The 19014-nt window shown below is 42.6% G+C and overlaps 1 protein-coding gene across 3 annotated transcripts in view; it reads right to left on the bottom strand.

Annotated features, from left to right (window-relative positions):
- Window positions 1–19014, bottom strand: part of MAP2K5 (mitogen-activated protein kinase kinase 5) — a 126957-nt gene that overhangs the window by 78347 nt on the left and 29596 nt on the right. For all 3 annotated transcript variants that reach the window (XM_005521794.3, XM_014251017.2, XM_014251016.2), the window contains exons 9-12: window positions 12306–12345; window positions 7028–7096; window positions 6841–6922; window positions 3058–3119 (exon numbers count right to left, since the gene is read on the bottom strand). In XM_005521794.3, coding sequence (XP_005521851.2) covers window positions 3058–3119; window positions 6841–6922; window positions 7028–7096; window positions 12306–12345 — 253 coding nt within the window. The remainder of the gene's footprint in view (window positions 1–3057; window positions 3120–6840; window positions 6923–7027; window positions 7097–12305; window positions 12346–19014) is intronic.

Consider the following 19014-nt stretch of genomic DNA (forward strand, 5'->3'; position numbering starts at 1 on the left):
CCAAGGCCAGGTTGGACAGGAATCCATTCCCTGGGTCCTGTCCCTCCATCCCATATCCCAAATCCCTCTCCAGCTCTCCTGGAGCCCCTTCAGGCCCTGCAAGGGGCTCTGAGCTCTCCCTGGATCCTTCCCTTCTCCAGGGGAACATTCCCAGCTCTCCCTGGATCCTTCCCTTCTCCAGGGGAACATTCCCAGCTCTCCCTGGATCCTTCCCTTCTCCAGGGGAACATTCCCAGCTCTCCCAGCCTGGCTCCAACCCCTGGAGCAGCTCTGGGGCCTCTCTGGAATTTCACATCCACGAAAAGTCAGGTTTGAGAGGGCAGAAGATGAGAAAGACAAACCCAGTGGTGCCATTTTGGTTGGAAAAGCCCTCCCAGATCAACGAGTCCAACCACAGCAATCCCAAAGCTGGCACCAAAGGAGTGCTGGGATGCAGGGAATGCCTGGATGAGCTCCATCCTCTTCCTCTGGAAATGGTTTCACTTCAAAAAAAAACTTCCACAAATGCAAATTCCAATTAAGAGATGTGAGGAGCTTCCATGGATTCCTGCACTGGACGTGTCTTGGGAGAATAAAAGACTTTGGACATGGGGAAGGGGCAAAAAATAACAGACTGGGGGGGGAAAAAAATATGGAAACTGCAGGTTTTGTTGACAAAATCCATCTGTGTGAGCTGCAGCTTTTGCATGGCAGCAAACCCAGGATTTGGGTAATCCCAAATTCAGGGGGATGACGGGGTCTGTGCAGCCCCAGCCCCCGGGAAAGGCTCTGCTGCCACCTCAGACTCAAGGTGGGGAGGCTCAAATTCCTGTGCCACTGAGGAATTCCAGGGAAAACAAAAGGATTCTCCTGCCTGCTTCCAACAATTCTGCTGCGCCAAAAATCAGCACCGGAGCGGAGGAGCTGCAGGTTGAGGCTCAGCGCTCACCTTCTGCTCGGGGAGCAGGAGGAAAGGGTGAAGATTCCCTTCTCTGAACTCCTTTGTTCCCCTCATTCCTGACCCCCTGCTCTGCAGTGGGCACGGGGAAAGCAGGAAATAAAATAACTAGGAAAAGTGAAATATCCGTGTCAGGGAGTCAGGCTCACAGGCTGAGTGATCAGGGACAAAATGACCCCGAGGGGAATTAAAAAAAAATAAATAAATCCAGATATGGAGACATAAAAGGTGGGGTTGGAGCACCAGCATCAGGGACGAGAGGAAAACTGGAGAACACCTGTGGAATGCCAAGGGGAGGATGGGGGAGACACAAAACCGAGGTGTGGATGGATCAAACCACCAGTGAGAGAAGGAAAAGGAGAAGGAATGAGCTGAGGGAATGCTGGAAGCCCAGCCCAGGATTATCAAACCATCCTCATCAGGAAAACCGTGTGAGCAACTTCCCACTCCCCGCTCCAGAGGGGAGAGGAGATGAGGAGGTTTTCCCTCTGAACTGAGGTGAAAAGCACTCCAATTCCACAAGGAACTGCCAGGGATAATAATGAGCAGATCTGAAGCTGCTGAGAGGAAACGGCATCAGAGAGGGATGTTCATCACCCTGGGCAGGCCACACAAATTAAGAGGAAAGGAGAGCTGTGAATTACAATGAACACAGACTAAATAGCTGCCTGTGTTGGATTAAAGGATTTAAATTGTCAGCTTGATGTATAATGAATGTGAAAAGCCAGCACTTAATTAAATGGCACATGATAGAATAACTTTGTTATGCTTTAAACTGCTTAAGTTATCAAAGTGTTCCTTATTATTTCGCAATTGTTTTGCAGTATCTCCCTCCCTGGTGAGATCCACTGAGACATTGGTCATTACCCTGTGCTCAGCTGTGGGGAAAGATGGATTTTTGGGGAGCTTTTACATTTTCTGTTGGTCTGTAATTTGAGTTTTCAGTGGATTTTTAGCAGCTGGAGGCTGCAGAGCCCCGAGGATGAGCTACCAGGGGATTGAAGGATCCCACTGTCAACACCTCAGGACCAAACCCAGGAGATCTGTGGGTTCTTCTGCCAGCACAACCTCACCACCCCAAAAAACGACCCCAATTAACTCTTCCCTGGGGCTGCTCAGGTGTGAGAGACCGGCCTGTGCCAAGGGAAGAACTTCACCCTCCTCACCAGCCTTGAGGAGAAGACACAAAATCTGTTCTGCCGCTGCATTTTGGTGGCAGGAACCAACTTAAACCTTCAGGCTGGCAAGGAAATCCTGCCTAATTCCAGGCAGAATTAAGGAGAGTCAGGATGGAAATGACACCCTGAGAGATCCTGAACCTCCTCCTGCACAGAGAGCAGAAGGGCTTAAAATATTTAATAATAATTTAATAATAATAATAATAAATATTCAAACAAACAAAGCTGATTGAAAGCACTGCTCCATCCTGATGGGAAGAAATGCTGGTAGGGAGGGATGTGACCACACAGAGCTCCAGAAATTTTATTTCTATTTTTCCCTTATCCCACTCAATTTATCCCATCCTTCCACATGGATTTGTGTAACAGAATCCTGGAAAGGTTTGGGTTGGGAGGGACCCTAAAGCTCCACCCCACTCCACACCTCCACTGCTCCAGCCCGGCCTTGGACATTCCAGGGATCCAAATCAGCCACAGCAAATCTGGGAATTCCATCCCAGCCCCTCCTCACCTTCCCAGGCAGGAATTCCTTCCCAATATCCCATTTAAATCTCCACTTTTGCACTCTGAAGCCACTCCCTGTGTCCTGTCCCTCCATCCCATATCCCAAATCCCTCTCCAGCTCTCCTGGAACCCCTTCAGGCCCTGCAAGGGGCTCTGAGGATTCCCTGGATCCTTCCCTTCTCCAGCTTTTCCTCACAGGAGAGAAATCCCATCCCTGCCAGCATCCCATGAACCTCCAGAGGCTGTGCTGCTCATTCCAGAGGAAGTTTTCCTTCATCCCAGACTGAGCAGAGTTTGGAGGAGCAGCAGCAAGAACCCTCCTCCCCCACCTCTCCCGCCCCAACAAACACCCAAAAATCACAAATTCCCCACGCCCACAACCCAAAAAAAACCCGAAAACAACAAAACCAGAGAGATAAAAAGCAATAAATTACTCACAGCCACCGCTATCCTCCCGAGAACGTGTTCTGGAATTTTCCTGTAAACATCCAGAGATCCCCCTGCAGGGACAAACAGCACAGCTGAAAAGTGCCCCAGATCTGCAGCCTCCAAGGGTTCCCTAGGCCTTGGTTATTAATAAAAACACCACCAGTGACAGAAAATAACTGTGTCAGAAAATATCTGACCCTAAAAACCCCCCAAACCCTGCACAAACACACAGAACAGTACTGATTTCCCCTATTTATTATTATTATTTCCTGATTATTATTATTATATTTCCCTGATTTTTTTTATTTTTGGTTTTGCTTCTAGCATTAACACTCAGAAATCAGCAGCAACAAAACCTCCCAGGCACAGAACATCAACATTAAAGAACTCCAAACTGCGTGGAAAAAAAGTCTTGGGAATAACAAAACCATCCCAAAAAAGCAGATTTGAGGGTCCAAAGTATCCCAACTCCTGTCCCCAAAGCCTGGTGCTAGCATTCTGTGTTATCCAATATATTTCTACCCATGATTAAATGGATATAAATACCCAATTAAATGGATATAAATAGCATATAAATGGCTATAAATATCCATTTTATGTCCATGATTAAAGCCATTTCCTCCTGACATCACACCAGGGAGGGTCTGGCTGTGTCCACGCCGATGCCTGAAATAAAATTCCTGGATTTCCTGGGGAAGCAGTTGGAATTTTCCCAGGAAATCCAGAATTTAGGAAGAACCTGGCACAGCCTCACCATCACCCATTCATGGGGATGTGGGATTCCCTCTCAAAAATCCCTCCAGACATTCCCAAGGGATTGGGAAACCTCCCTTTTCTTCTGGAAAAAAAATCAAACCAGTGTCCAAAACATCCCTGGGCTGAAACACAAATTCTTAAGGCAAGAAAAGAAATTTAAAAATGAGAATTAAAAAAAAATAAATCTGCAAGCAGAATGAAGCAAATTAATGGACAAACTGAAAAAGAGCAGGTTGGGGTGGGATTTTGGGTTTGTTTTGTTTTTCCCTTGTGGTCTTCACTGTCAGAAACAAACTCTGGTTTCTGATTCCAAGTTATTGAAACTCCAGTCCTTCATTAAATTTTATCTTTCAGCTGTCCACACTGCCCGTGGTTTATAATTAATGCCAGTTTTAAGAGGAAATATAAATGCCGTGGGGATGGAAATTTGATTTACAAACACAAACACAGACAGAAATCACATGGCCTGTTCATCCCTGTAACATATCCTTCTATTTTTGAAAAAAAAAAAGCTTTTTTCTTTTCATCACACCCCAAAATGCCAAATTTGGCTGTTACAGCTGGCAGGAAAAATGAAGGAAAGCATTTTTTCACCAAAAAAAAAAATGGGAAAATCAAGAGTTTTTTTGGTGGAGGAAAAAATTCTGTAAAAAACCCAAAAACTTTTCCAACTCCAAAAATGTCAGCAGCCACACCTGTACAGAAATCCAGGTGCACTCTGGTCACCTGCACATCTTGTTTTCCAAGGGGAATTTAGCAGGAATTCAGCACTTTCAAGGGAAAGAGGCACCCACCCAAGTGAAAAGCACTTCACCACCTTCATCCAAAACATCGACTTTATTCCAAATATAAAGGGAAAAACTCATTTCACATCTCTGTTGCTCTTTAAAATCAGTTGGCTGATCCAGGTCAGCTCAACCTCAGGGCTTTGGTGTTTGAAGGTTTGGAATTATTTTGGGTTTTTCCTGGTTGCAGGTACCAGGGAAGCACCACTTTGTGCCCCTGAGCATCCCAAGAGACTCAGATCCACCTGGATCCAGGTTACCCATAAAGGAAATTCCTGGGATCTGCAGTCCTGGGACATGGATTCAGCAAACAGAAACTAAAACAGCCAAAAGGGCTCAAAAATGTGGCAAAGTTCACCTGCAGGATGAAAAGTGGTTTTTTTATTCCCTTTTCCTGCATCCCTTTAAACGAAAATTAAAGCTCTGGGTGGGTGGGGGGATTAAAACAAGGCAAGGCCCCTTTTATTTGCATTTTGTTCTTCCTTTAAGTAATTTAAATTAAATTATTTGCATTTTGTTCTTCCTTTAAAGTAATTGCTGGTGCTTTGTGCCAGAAGGAGAGCACAACATGAGGCAGAGCATGGGGTCAGCTCCAGAATAATTCCCAGCCCTTTCTGCATGGGCAGTAAACTCTGCCTAAAGGCTGAAATCTTTTCCAACAGGAATTCAGAGCCTTCCTGTCCCTATTTATTCTTATTATTTCCTGATTATTATTATATATTTTATTAAATATATATTTTCTATATTAATATAAAATATTTATATTTATAATGTTTATCATCTTATTTATTTTTATCTATATCTATCTATCTAATTATATAATTATTATTACATTTCCCTGATTATTCCTGATTTTTTTTTTTTGAAAAATCACCAAATTTTGGGAGCACAATGGGAATTTCAGGAGCTGCTCCAGGCAGCTGTTGGTTTTGGCAGCAGGTTTTACCCTCGCTGTGTGTGAGAGGGCAAAGAGTCACCACAACAGCAAAATAAAATCGTGGGGGTTTTGGGGTTTTTTTTAAAACAAAACCTTGAATAAAAGACTTTTTGGTCCATTTTCTGAGAGAAAAGTGGGTGCAGCCATCACTGGGAGGGAGGTGGGAGTGTAAAAAGGGAGAAATCAAAGTAACAGATCGTTTTAAAAGGCAGAAAACAAAATGCACCATCAACCCTAAAGGAAGGAAGAATTTAACTCGTGGGGTTTGGGGATTTTATAAATAAAACATGGAATAAAATCCCATCTTTTCACCCAGAGAATCTGAGAGAACACTGGAAAAGGGGTGCAGCCATCACTGGGAGGGAGGGAAAAGTGTAAAAAGGGAGAAATCAAAGTAAAAACACGATTTTAACGAGGAGAAAACAAAATGCACCATAAACCCTGAAGGCCTTCACCCATCAGAACGGAGGAAGCTGCTCAACGGTGTCAAACAGGTTTGGGGATTTATTTTGTTTTTTCCCTGCCACAATGTGAATTATTTGGGAGATCTTTTACACCTCAACTCAACGGAATCTTTGTGGGAAAACCTGGTAGGGGCATCCAATGCTGCTTCCTAAGGAAATCCTGGTGGGATGAGCAGGCTCTGGCTCCACGGGGAAAGTTGGGAAGACACGCAGGGACGGCATCTGCCACAAAAACACCTCGCAGAGACCAGCCAGGGTTACAAAACTGCTGCCACCAGGGCATTGTCCCAGCAGGAATATCCAGAATTCCCCAGGCACAGCTCTGCAGGGGTCTGGGATGGTTTTGGGCTGAGGATTCGCGTGGGGAGGAAGGAGAAGGAGCTCGGCAGCGAGCTGGGAAACAGCTGGGCTGGAAAATAACTCCTTGCCTGGTAATTAAGAGACGATTTCCACTGCAAACACCCAGGACATTGGGTTAATAGATTTCTTGAAAGGAAAAGCTGTTTTGGCTATCAAAACACTACAAGTGAGGAACAGCTGTTTTGTCAGCGAGGACAGATTGCACGGGAGGCTCAAATATCAAACCACAAATTAAGGCTGCGTTTATTTCTCTTCTATTTACATTTTCCATAAAAGTAAGCGAAGTTCCACGCAGGGAAAATGCAGAATATCCCCCAATCCCAATCCCAACCTGCTCTGGGTTTTTTTAACTACCTGCAATATTATTAATGCTGCACATTTTTGAGTGTTACTGTTGCATTTCATCCTACAGGGAAAAAATAAAAGTAAATAAATTTCCTTTCTCATTTAACGACTCGGCAATCAAAAGCAAACTGGATCCACTACTCACCATCCATGAACTCTGTGCACAATGAAATCCTGTTTTCTACAAAAAAAGCACCATAAAATCCTATGATATACGAGGAGTCGCACTGGGGAAAAGAGAGGAAAAGAAGAAAAGAAAGCCATGAGGCTGTTTTAAAATCTGCTGGAGGAAAACTGAAGCAAGAAGAATTCCAGTGGTAAAATCCACACACCTTGTAGAGAATTTCTAACTCGGACATGATCTGCTTCTGGAGCTCCAGGGTTATATCCAAGGGTATCACCTGGAACACAGAAATACAGGGTTCATGTAAAAGGGGATTATTCAAAGTAAGAGCCATGGACTAAGAATCCCTGTGGGATAACAAGAAAAGAGAGGAAGAGGTGGAAAGAAGATTTTAACAGGAAGGAAATGGAAATGCAAGGATTGACTGATCATCTTGGGGTGATTTGGGTTGGGTGGGAAATTAAAGCTCGTCCAGTGCCAGGGCAGGGACACCTCCACGGTCCCAGGCTGCTCCAGCCTGGCCTTGGACATTCCAGGGATTCAGGAGCAGCCACAGCAAATCTGGGAATTCCAGCCCAGCCCTCCCCACCTTCCCAGAGAGGAATTCCTTCCCAATATCCATCTAAATCTCCACTTCACTCTGAATCCATTCCCTGTGTCCCTCCATCCCTTATCCCAAATCCCTCTCCAGCTCTCCTGGAGCCCCTTCAGGCCCTGCAAGGGGCTCTGAGCTCTCCCTGGATCCTTCCCTTCTCCAGGAGAACATTCCCAGCTCTCCCTGGATCCTTCCCTTCTCCAGGGGAACATTCCCAGCTCTCCCTGGATCCTTCCCTTCTCCAGGTGAACATTCCCAGCTCTCCCTGGATCCTTCCCTTCTCCAGGTGAACATTCCCAGCTCTCCCTGGATCCTTCCCTTCTCCAGGGGAACATTCCCAGCTGTCCCAGCCCAGCTCCACCCTTGGAAAACACCCAAGCTGAGCTGGAGCAGCTCCAAGCAGCCCCTCAGTGGGAAATTTATCCCTCTCCTTCGCCATCCTCCCCTCCTCTCTCCCCATCCCAGCTCCCAACAGGCCCAAAGCAGCCGGGACTGCAGCCACAGTGGGCCGCACTTCCCAGAGCTCCAAATTCCCAGGATTTTTGGGCCAGACCCTGTTAGGAAGGCACCAAAAATCCAATTGAACACGGAGTTCTTTGCCAGGACTCTTTGAAGATCGGGAAGCTCCGTTGTTAAGCTCTGCTTTACAAAGCAAGCCGGGCTCAGCGCTTTGAGCCAAGCTCAGTCTGCCCCCACCCAACACTTCACAATTTCATACCTTAATCTAAAGGGGAAGCAAAATTTAATCAGATTTCGGAATCAGCAGAATAAACACGACAGGAATAGTGCTGACAGGACAGAACAGAACACAGGGAGCCCATTTCCAAACGCAGCACCAAAATCTGTCTCCAGGAAAAACCAATAAGCTGCCTCTTCCCAGAGCTGGCTGCGGGGTTATTTATAAAAGCTGTCACTAAACTAAATTGTAAGTGGAATACAGGGCTGCCAAGAAACGTTTAACACGCTTGTCCAGATCAATAATCATTTGCCAACAATATTCCAGGTTTTTTTTTCCAGTGTGAAAACCTTAGAGATCCATCTGCTGGGATCCCACCACTTGTGTTCACTGAGAATCACCAGAATTCCGTCTTGTCAGCGGTGTAAAATTGAAATTTTATCTCAGTTCTGATCCCACTGAGGAATTCCTCTGACCCCAGCAGCAAAAAATATCCCTGAGATCCCAAAAAGCCAGGCCTAGAAGGAGGAAAGGGCTGGGGTTCGTTTGCATTAATCCTAATTAGAAACATCCCAATAACGAGGATAACCTGGGAAAAGCAGAGTTTTTCCATCTCCAGGTGCTCAGGACACCAAGGGAAGGGCACAGAGGAATTACAAGGTTATTTCACCCCAAAATTAATTAATAAATTTATTTACTAATATTATAATATATATAATATATTATAATTATAATAATTACTATTTATTAATTAATAACTTTTTCTTCCACCTGGAAATGTGTGATTTGTGTGACCCCGCACCTGATGTCAAGGCTGGAGGAATCTTATTTATTTACAGCACAAAAAGACTGAAATTTATATTTTAGATCCCATTTTAACCTGCATTTATCATCTCCTTTTGTATTAAAATTTTCAAGCTTATTTTGGATGGGTAAAACAAAAAAAAAAAATCTTCCAGGAAAGAAAACAATCTAAAAAAAGATCTCAGAGTCGCTGCTGCTGAGGATGGAGCTGTGAAAAAGAAGATTTGGATGGGAATTCCTGGAATTCTGGAATGGTTTGAGTGGGAAAGGACCTCAAAGTGATCTCATTTCACCTTCCACTATCCCTGGCTTTGGATATCCCAGGGATGGAGAATCCCAAATCTCCCTGGACAATTTCCAGAGCTGACACAATGAGATGGAACATGAAATAATTGGGGTTTTTTTCCCTAAATCCCAAAATTTCCAACATTTTTTTCCCATTTTGAAAGAACTTTGCAGCACAAATCATCATTTCTCTGGAATCACCCGAGTGTGATTCCTGGCCAGGATTTATCCAGGGTCAACATTGGTTGGAATGGTTGAGTTGGGGAAGGATTTTGGAGCAGAAAAGCAATTTAAAAAAGAAATTTAAATGACATGGAAATCCTCTGATCTTCAAGTTTTTACCCCCAAAAAAATTTGATTTTGGAGCCATACTGGGGCTGAACTTTGGAGAGAGGGATGAATCCACCCGAGCTGAGCTGGCAGTTGAGTGAGTGAATTATAATTTACTCCCTTGCTCAATTAGAATTAGTGAGAAGCCATTAAAATATCCCAAATAAATATAAATACAGCAATTCATCACGGGCTGTCACGGATGACTCTCTCCATTTGCTGCAGTGGCGCTAAAGGGAAGCAGAGCAAAAAAATCACGGGGTCAAATTCAAAATATTCTGCTTTAAATTCCAATTTTAATCCAGGCTGACATCGTTGTCTTTTATGGTGTGTACAGCTCAAAGGAAATCAGTGTACAAATGATTAATCACAATAAAATTAAATTAAATAAAATTGAAATCACAGCTAAAAGCAGGGGGAGAGTGGCAAAAAAGCCAGTGCAAATTCAGTTTTCACTTGGGTTTTCCCCCTTTAAATAGAAAAAAATGACTTGGAAAAATAAATTAAGTCCTCTGGAGGTTAAGGTTATGTAAAATATGGAAAATATCTTTATATTATATATAAATTATGGAATTTGGTGCATCACTGAGGGATTATGTTATGGATTATTTGCTTTTGGTTGATTATTTACACACTGAAAGTGGTTTAATCAACAGGTTTTGGGTTATTTTTTCTAATTAAATCTGTGTTTTATCAGCAAAAAAAGCCCCAAAATGCAAAACTTTGCTTTCCCAGATCCCTCTCCTGGTTCCTGACAATTCTGGGTCAAAATATTGGATCTGTGTGAGGATCATGCCAAGAATTTGGCACTGAAATCCTCTTTAATTGCTGCTGGTGTCAAGATAGAAGGAATTTAATTAATTGTTTTTTATTACGATGTAAAATCATAATTATATATATTGGAATTATATATAATATATATGATCTATTATATAAATTACTTATCATGTAGGTTATAATATATATATTATTATATATAATATATACAATATATATTAAATTAAAAATATAAATATATAATTCTACATGTTAGAATGATATATAATTATCTATCATATAATTATTTATAATGTGGGTTATATAATATATTAAAGATACTATATAAATAAAATATATTATCTATAAATATATAATATAATTATATATGTTAGAATTATATATAATATAAATTATCTATTATCTAAATTACTTATAATGTGTTATACAATATATAAAATATGTAATATGAATATATTATATAGAAATATAAAATATAAATATATACAATATGCTATAATATAATATATACATTATACATATTATAATATATATTATAGGTATATATTATATAACATGTATGTTATATATGGTTTAATATGTTGTAATATGTTATAATATTATATAATATTATAATGTAATATATATTATAATAAATCCACATTATAATAATATAATTATTATATTATTATATATATAGAGATTTATATAATATATATATAATATATAATATTATATAACATTATATATTATATTCCCAGAATTCCTAGAACTTCCTGAATTCCCAGAACTTCCTGAATTCCCAGAATTCTCAGAATTCCCAGAATTCCCAGAACTTCCTGGCGCTCCTTAAGGTCACGGATGGAGCTCGGAAAAGCCAATTTGAGGAAGCACTGGAGCTTTTTTAGATCCACATTTAAAGTTTTAAACTGTAATAAAGTTTTAAATTGTAATAATAATAATTAAAGTTAATCAATGATAAACAATAAAAGTTTTAATTGTAATTAAAAAAATCCCATTTATTGTTTAGTTTTCCGTCCGGTTGTGCCCATCAGAACACAGAGAATTCCCATGTAAAAACACATTAAAAACTCCTTGTAATAAATTTAATAAATACTTTTAATAAATTCTGGAGCCACAGGCTGAGCCCAAATCTGAGGTCAAACCACACAAATTTTGCTCAATAAATGGAAATATTTCATTTAAATCTTGTATAACCTTTTCTTTCTAAATTGCATTTCAATCCTGCTTTGACCACTCCTCCTCTCCCACTCTTTATCCCAATTATCCCAGAATTTAAGGATTAAAGGACGGGAAAAATTAATTAAAACCCCAATTATTTTCCCAGATTTTTAAGTAATTACTCCATAAACTACACTTCAAAATTTACATTTTTTCTTTTTTTTTGATCACCAACTATTAATTGGAATTGCATGAACAATTTCTTTTTCTGAATCTCCACTGAAAAAATTGGAAAAAAAAAATCTAACACTAATGAAAAATTCCATTTTTTAGCTTATTTTTGTGCAGATGAACCATTAATAATTTCATTTACAAATTTTCTAATTTAATTAACAAATTGCAGCCAAGAGCTGCCACGCTGTTGCTGGTATTTTATGCCAGATTTGAGTGAATTTCAGAGAAAATTGGGATTTCTTTTGACCATAAAATTCTACAAACTCCAAATTTAATCAAACAGGGAGCCCTTGGAAACATCCACGGAGACACCAAAATGTGGAATTTTCAGGCAATTCCTTGTGGAAAAATCCTGAATTTTGGGAAATCTGAGCTCAGTGGGAATGACCAAATTTACAGGCTGGGGTTTTCCTGTAAATAAATAAAAGAATAAATAAAGGAATAAATAAAGGAATAAATAAAGGAATAAATAAAGGAATAAATAAAGGAATAAATAAATTTCCTGGAAAGAAATAAATTAATGCACTAAATCAAATTGAGAGCAAAAAAATTGAAGGGAAGGGAAAGAAAGGAAAGCAAGGGCAGAAAAAGCTGGAAAAAAGTAAAATATCTGGAATTTCTTACCTTCACTGCCAGGGTTTTTCCACTACGGACATGGTAAGCCCTGGGTGAGGAAAAAATTTGATAATTTGAGATGATATAAAATTCCCTCTGTGAGGATGTGTAAGATAAATACACTCACTTCACAGAAAAATGAGTTTCCCCTCCTAAATTTTGCATGAAGCCAATTTTATCCAGCATTTCTAAAGGAAAACTGAGGGGAAAAAAATGGATTAAAAATATATTTACAAGGGAACCACTCATCAGGATTTGTATCTTTATTTTTGATATAAAATACACACATGGAAACATTGATACAGCAGAAAAATAAAATATAAATGGGAATTTAACAGAATCATTTTGATTGGAAAAGACCCCCAAAATTAAGTCCAACCTTAAATCTTTGAGTCCAACCTTGAATTTTTCCATTTTCCCATCTTAATTCCAATGGAATTAATTAAGATGATCACCGCTAATTCAGAATTTTCATGGAAAATCAGGATTATCTCACCAATCTGCCAGTCCTGTGGGTATTTTCGGAGACAAGCAGCTGCACCAATTAAATCAAATTAAAACAGATTATGGCCAATTCTTTCTCAGAACTTAAGGAGCCACAGAAAAAAATCAGCAAAATTCAATTTCTGCATTTATTTTATGGTTAGAGGGGGCATGAAAAAATTATTGCTGATGCTCACATGTACCCAAAATAATTTTCCAGTGGATTTCAACAGCAGTTTATCTTAATTTCTGAGGAGAAACACCCATAATTGGCTATTTAACAATGACTTGAATATTTCTAACCGTGACCACGTGAGAAAATAAAAGTAGAATAAAAAAAAAACCAACCCCAAAACCTCCTCAAAATCCAACGTAATTTTGCATAAAAACAAAACCATTAAAGTTTTCCTCTTCACTGGTTTTACTGTCTCACCCTGATTTATGGCAGCACTGTCAGAAATGTGGCAGCAACTTTAAAAATTCCAATATTTTACCTCTCTGTACCTCCAGCAATTATTAGTGAAGAAGAAAAGCTTTAATACTTGGGTTTTTTGGGGTTTTTTTGCATGCAAAATCACCCAAAGAGGTGAAAAACATCATTTAATCTTATTTATAACCCTGAGCGCTCCCCTAATTTCTGGTAATGGCTTGGAAATAACTTAAAATAATTAAATATACTTCATACTTTTAATTAGTATTATAATAAATATTTAATTAATTAATATTAACACTTAATATATTAATACTTAAAATACTTAAACTTGGAAATCCCTAAAAATTTCAACTTAATTTAATAACTCCTGGATGGATATTTAAGGAATGGAGTGGCACCAGATTTTTACGGGGAAAAAAACAGAATTTAAGAAGGCAGAGGGGAAAAAAATGAATGTAAAAAATGAGATTATCAATGGGAATTTTGATAGAGTCAAATCCAGGAGCTTTAGGGATAAATCAACAGTGGGAAAACATTTCAGATGAGCAGGAATAAGGGATGATGAACTCCTGGATGGACATTTAAGCAATGGAGTGGCACCAGATTTTAGGGGGAAAAAATCAGAACTTAAGAAGGCAGAAGGGGAAAAAAATTAATGTAAAAAATGAGATTATCAATGGGAATCCATGAGCTCTGGGGATGAATCAACAGTGGGAAAACATTTCAGATGAGCAGGAATGAGGGATGAAGAAGATGCTCCACAGCTGTTGGCTTAATAGGGAGCAGAGTGGACAGCTTAATTAGCTCGTCAGGAAAGCTGATCCTTTTTCCATGGGAGAGATCTCCCGTTTCCCAGCGAATTATAAAGGGAAGACTCGATTATTTAATTATGACGCACGCTAATTCATCCGTGGAAGTTCGGGATCGGTTTCCAGCAGAGGGCAGATACCTGGTTTGGTTTACAGAGCACTGACAGCACCAATTTAACATTTAATTATCACTGGGAATTGGATCACAAAGGAGCTGGGAGCGCCCGGGGAGCGTGGCCGGGGCTTTTGGGATGCCAGGATGGGCAGGAATTTGTTTACTCCAGGCTGATCCAGCATCTCAGTTGTCCTGCCCTTCCCCAGCACAATAACTGTAAAGTGATTAATGGAGGTGGAACGGGAGCTTTGGTTACACCAAAAGACAACCCTACACCTCTGCGGTGTTTTAATTAACAGCTAACGCTTCAAATTAGGCTGGAGTCGCTGCAGTAATTACCCCTTCTGTGGTGTGGAGGGAAAAAGGGGTTTTCTAGCATGTTCTGTGGGAGTGGATGGTGGAATCGATCGTTTTGGTTGCGGTCAGCACCGCTAAAATCCTGGATTTCAGACCTTTGTGAGGGTTCTGAGGGATGAGCTACAGAAATCCCATGGGATAACGAGGGAAACCAGACTTTCAGTCAATCTGTGGATGTCTGGGAGGGGATTAAACCAATATTCCCACGCAAAGTCTCATCTCCCAGATTCTGGTGCCACCTCCAAACCCATCATTGTAGAACCAGGCAGGGAAAAGCAGCAAAATCCCATTTTCCTAAATTTTCTTTTTTATTTTTTTCCCTAGTTTTTAATTGCAAACCCCTTGCCCACGTGTGAGTGACACAAAAATGGTCACAGCACGAGCAGGGGCTGAGTTTGCAAAGATCCCTGAGCTTTTTCCAGCAGCTTTTCCCATCAAACCCAGGAAATCCTCACCACAAACTGAGTTTAGCATTATGGTAAATCTCAAAACAAATGTGACATCTGCCCAGAAGCCAAAATTCATTACATTTATTTTAAAAACTCATTTATTTTACCACGATAAGAACGCCACTGAAGGAGCCTGGAGCAGCACAAGATCTGCTTCCTCCGGCCACCAGGATAAATCCCTTCATTTTTTCCCCACAAAAAACGATTTCTAATCAATAAGAAATTCCTTGGCAAGCAGGAAGGATTCAAGGGAAAGCCATGACCTGTCTGCTATGCCAATGAGTCAGTCAGAAATATCACCAACATCAGCAAAGATGACAAAATGATGGAGTGACAGAGGCAGTGATGGGGCTGCGGGATCCAGGCGTGCAACGCTCCCCTCCAGCCCAGGGAAACCTCAGAGTCACAAGGGCTGGAGGGACAGGACCCAGGGAAGGGTTGGATGGGATATTGGGGAGAAATTCCTGCCCTAGGATGGAGATTCCTGCCTCTCCCAGCACTGGAGCTCCTCCTTTCTTGCCAGAAGCTTTCTCCTGATGCCCATCTGGACTTCCCAAAGTGGCCTCAGAAAGGAATATTTTGGTTCCTTTCTGTGCCTCATTTCCCTCACAGCTTTGGGAATCGGTCACCCACGTTTGTTAAAAACAGCAGGACATCGTTTTCCTCAAAAAGGCTGGAAAATATCATCCCATTTCCCCAGAGTTCACTCTCAACACTGCACTGAGGAGCTGCAGAGGAAGCTCTCCAGACCCACACACCAGAGGTCTCTGGGGCAGAGCATTTCCAAACAGAAACAAAAGCTTGAAGCTTCTCCTTTGAGCTCAGAAGCTCGGGAAAGGCCGAGCTTGCAGCAAGCAGCACCTTCAGACAGGAGGGCACAGAAAGAGCCAAACTGGACATTCCTGAGAAACCACCACCAGCAAAAAAGCTGGGTTAGAGCCAGGCAAAAAGAACTCAGCCCTGCAGGACGGCTCCACACAGCAAATCACCCAACATTTGCTCATTTTTAACTCATTTTTTCGCCTGGTGCTGCCCCTGCCTGTCACGGTCAGACCGTGGCAGAGCGGTGACAGCAGCCTCACGTTCTCCCACGGCCATCGAAAGAAAGAAATTCAAATTGTTTCTAGGAAATAACCACTTTGCCAGTTGCTGCCTCCCGCAATAGCAAAGACATTAGCCTGACTCTGTGGCTGTTAAATCAGGGAAGCCAAAGTGCAGAGCAGTTGGAAAAAGGAGATTTTATGGGGCTGTGCTGGTTCACAGCACAACCTCCCCTCCCTCCGAAATGCCACCGCAGATGCTGGAGCGCTGATTGCAAAATGATTTGCTGGGGAAGTGGCAAACAAACAGCAAATAGTGGTGTTTGGATGTTCAAACTTTGGGAAAAAGAGCCCAGCTGGCAGCAGAGGCCGCAGGAAGGAGATGCTGAGCAGCAATGTCTCGCTTAACCCAGCTCGGTGCTGGAATCCAAGCTCAGGGAACGAGGATCCCTCACCTCTCTGTACTGTGCCCTGCTCCTCTTTCCAGCTGTACTTCCACCAGTCTTCCTTCTCTCCCACAGCCAAAAATTCGGGGTTAACCTTGGGAAATGGGATTTGTGCCTGTCCCTCTGCGGGTCAGCCCCGAATCCTGAGAGAGACAAGGAAGGAGGAGGGAGCTGGAGCAGAGTGTGGTGCCAGCAGCAGCGGCGTTACTGCACGTGGAAGAGAGCCCGGAGTGAATCCGGCACAATTCTGGGAAAAGGAACGTGAAGCAACAGAGCCTGAGGCAAAAGGGAACCTTAATTCCTTCTTTGGTGGCTGGAATTAAGATGCCAACACGAGGGGTTGTTCAGCTTGGAGAGGAGAAGGATCCAGGGAGAGATTTCCAGGTCCTGAAGGGGCTCCAGGAGAGCTGGAGAGGGATTGAGGACAAGGCGTGGAGTGACAGGACACAGGGAATGGCTTCAGACTGGAAAAGTGGAGATTTGGATGGGATATTGGGAAGGAATTCCTGCCTGGGAGGGTGGTGAGGCCCTGGGCTCCCACTGCTAACAAGACACCAACTCCCATTTTCCGCTCGCTTCATCTTCCCAGCTACGGACATCCAACACAAACAAAACAACTTTAATTTAAGAATCATCCAGTTTCTAATTAAACAGCCATAGGCAGCTGGCTGGATACATTTTAATCAGTTTCAGTAACGTATTGATTGGATACTGAAGCTTAAAAATTAAAAGTAAAAAGATGACCGGGGAATTGTCCCATCTCAGCCCAACAGTAGAACCCTCTGTAAATAACTCCTCTTTTAACCATCAGCTAAATGAACACTTCAATACTGCACTACAAAGTCTTCTGCAAAATTACTTTAACTAACAAGCAGAAATTTATCAGCTTCAGCCAAAATCAATGCTGAAATCAATTTGAACACTGGTTGTGTCTAAAGGGGCTCATTGGCAATTTAGGGAAATTACACCATGTAAATGCCTGTGCTTTAATTGAACAGTTTCATCAACTAGGCTGTGATTGCTGTCCATTCATTTATTTACTTCCACTGCAGCTCCCATTCTGCAGAGGAAGGGGTTTTGTCAGCCTCAAAGGAGGTACTTTATCTTCATTTTATGCACTTTTGTGCATAACAGATTTTACGGGGCCGGCCGGGGTGGCAGGCAGCGAGTGACCAGCGAGCACTGGTCAGTCTTGTTTAAACCACACAGGAATTAGATAAAACCCAGTGGGGCATCCCTAACTCAGCCAGGTATCGCTGTTCCAATGCTTCCAGTGGGACTCAAAAGAAAACCAAACGAGAGAAGGAGGAAATGAATGCACAGGAAAGGGGGGAAAAAGGGAAATGTCTCCACAGGAATGAAGGGAGATGCAGTTTTAAGACTTCCAGGGGTCAAAGATGGGTTTTAATGCCAAACAAACTTGTGATCCTTCCCTGAGCACCAGGCTGGGATAAGCACTGGGGAGAAAAGGTTGGGAGAAGCTTCCCTGGGAGTGAAGCTGGGTCAGCTCCAGGCTGGGAATCCACAGCTCCATCCCTGCCTTGGCCGAGTGATTCCATCTCTGTCTGCCAGGGCCCAAACCAATGGGAATGAGAGGATTTCACCACGAGGGAAATGACAGCTCCTGTGGGTGCTGGAGAACAGAAGGATCCAGGGAGACCCTGGAGAACCTTCCAGGGCCTGAGGGGAGAGGGATTTGGGATAAGGGATGGAGGGACAGGATGCAGGGAATGGCTTCCCAATGGGAGATTTAGGGTGGGATCTTGGGAAGGAATTCCTGGCTGGGAGGGTGGGGAAGGGCTGGGCTGGAATTCCCAGAGTAGCTGGGGCTGCCCCTGGATCCCTGGCAGTGCCCAAGGCCAGGCTGGACAGGGCTTGGAGCAGCCTGGGATGGTGGAAGGTGTCCCTGCCCATGGCAGGAGATGGAATGGGGTGGGATTTGAAGTCTCTTCCAACCCAAACCCAACATTCCAGGATTCTGTGAGCCCTGTCCTGCAGCAGCAGCAGAATCCTCAGCCAAAGCTCCTCAAGGCACCGCCCCAGCACAGGGAGCTGCATTCCCTCCACCTCCCTTCCCCACCAGCACAGCTGAACTCCTCCAGATCCCAGCTCCAGGGCTGCCAGAGCTTCCCCAGCTCTGTCCCAGGGCAGATCCCGGCTGCCCCATCCCAGCCGTGCCCACGGAACGTGCTAGAACGTGCTAATGGGGCACCCCGAGGCTGCCTGAGACGGGGAAGGGAGGGAAGGGCAGATGCTGCAAGTGCAGAATTGCTGGAGGAAATTGCTCAGACAAATTAAACTCCCTCCTTTCTCCCCGTTTCCCAGGCTATCCAATTCCTTGGCGCGGGGCATCATCCACAGCCGCTTCTCTCCCAATTTCTCAGCTTCAAAGTGAAACCTTCTGCTTTCACAGCATTTTGCTAAGATGGGAACCGATGTTCCCATTCCTTCCCTCTCTCGCAGACCCCGGTAACTCCCAAATTAATTAGGGCATCATTGGGGCTTTATGGGTATTTCTCCTTTATGCTCCTGCTGCTGGAGACTCCGACAGAAGCCAGGGAGTTACAAAACCTCACTGTTAAAATA

This window comes from Pseudopodoces humilis, chromosome 16 (assembly GCF_049639895.1).
Source record: "Pseudopodoces humilis isolate 2021_Gansu_Grassland_sample_001 chromosome 16, ASM4963989v1, whole genome shotgun sequence".
In the NCBI taxonomy this organism is placed as follows: domain Eukaryota; kingdom Metazoa; phylum Chordata; class Aves; order Passeriformes; family Paridae; genus Pseudopodoces; species Pseudopodoces humilis.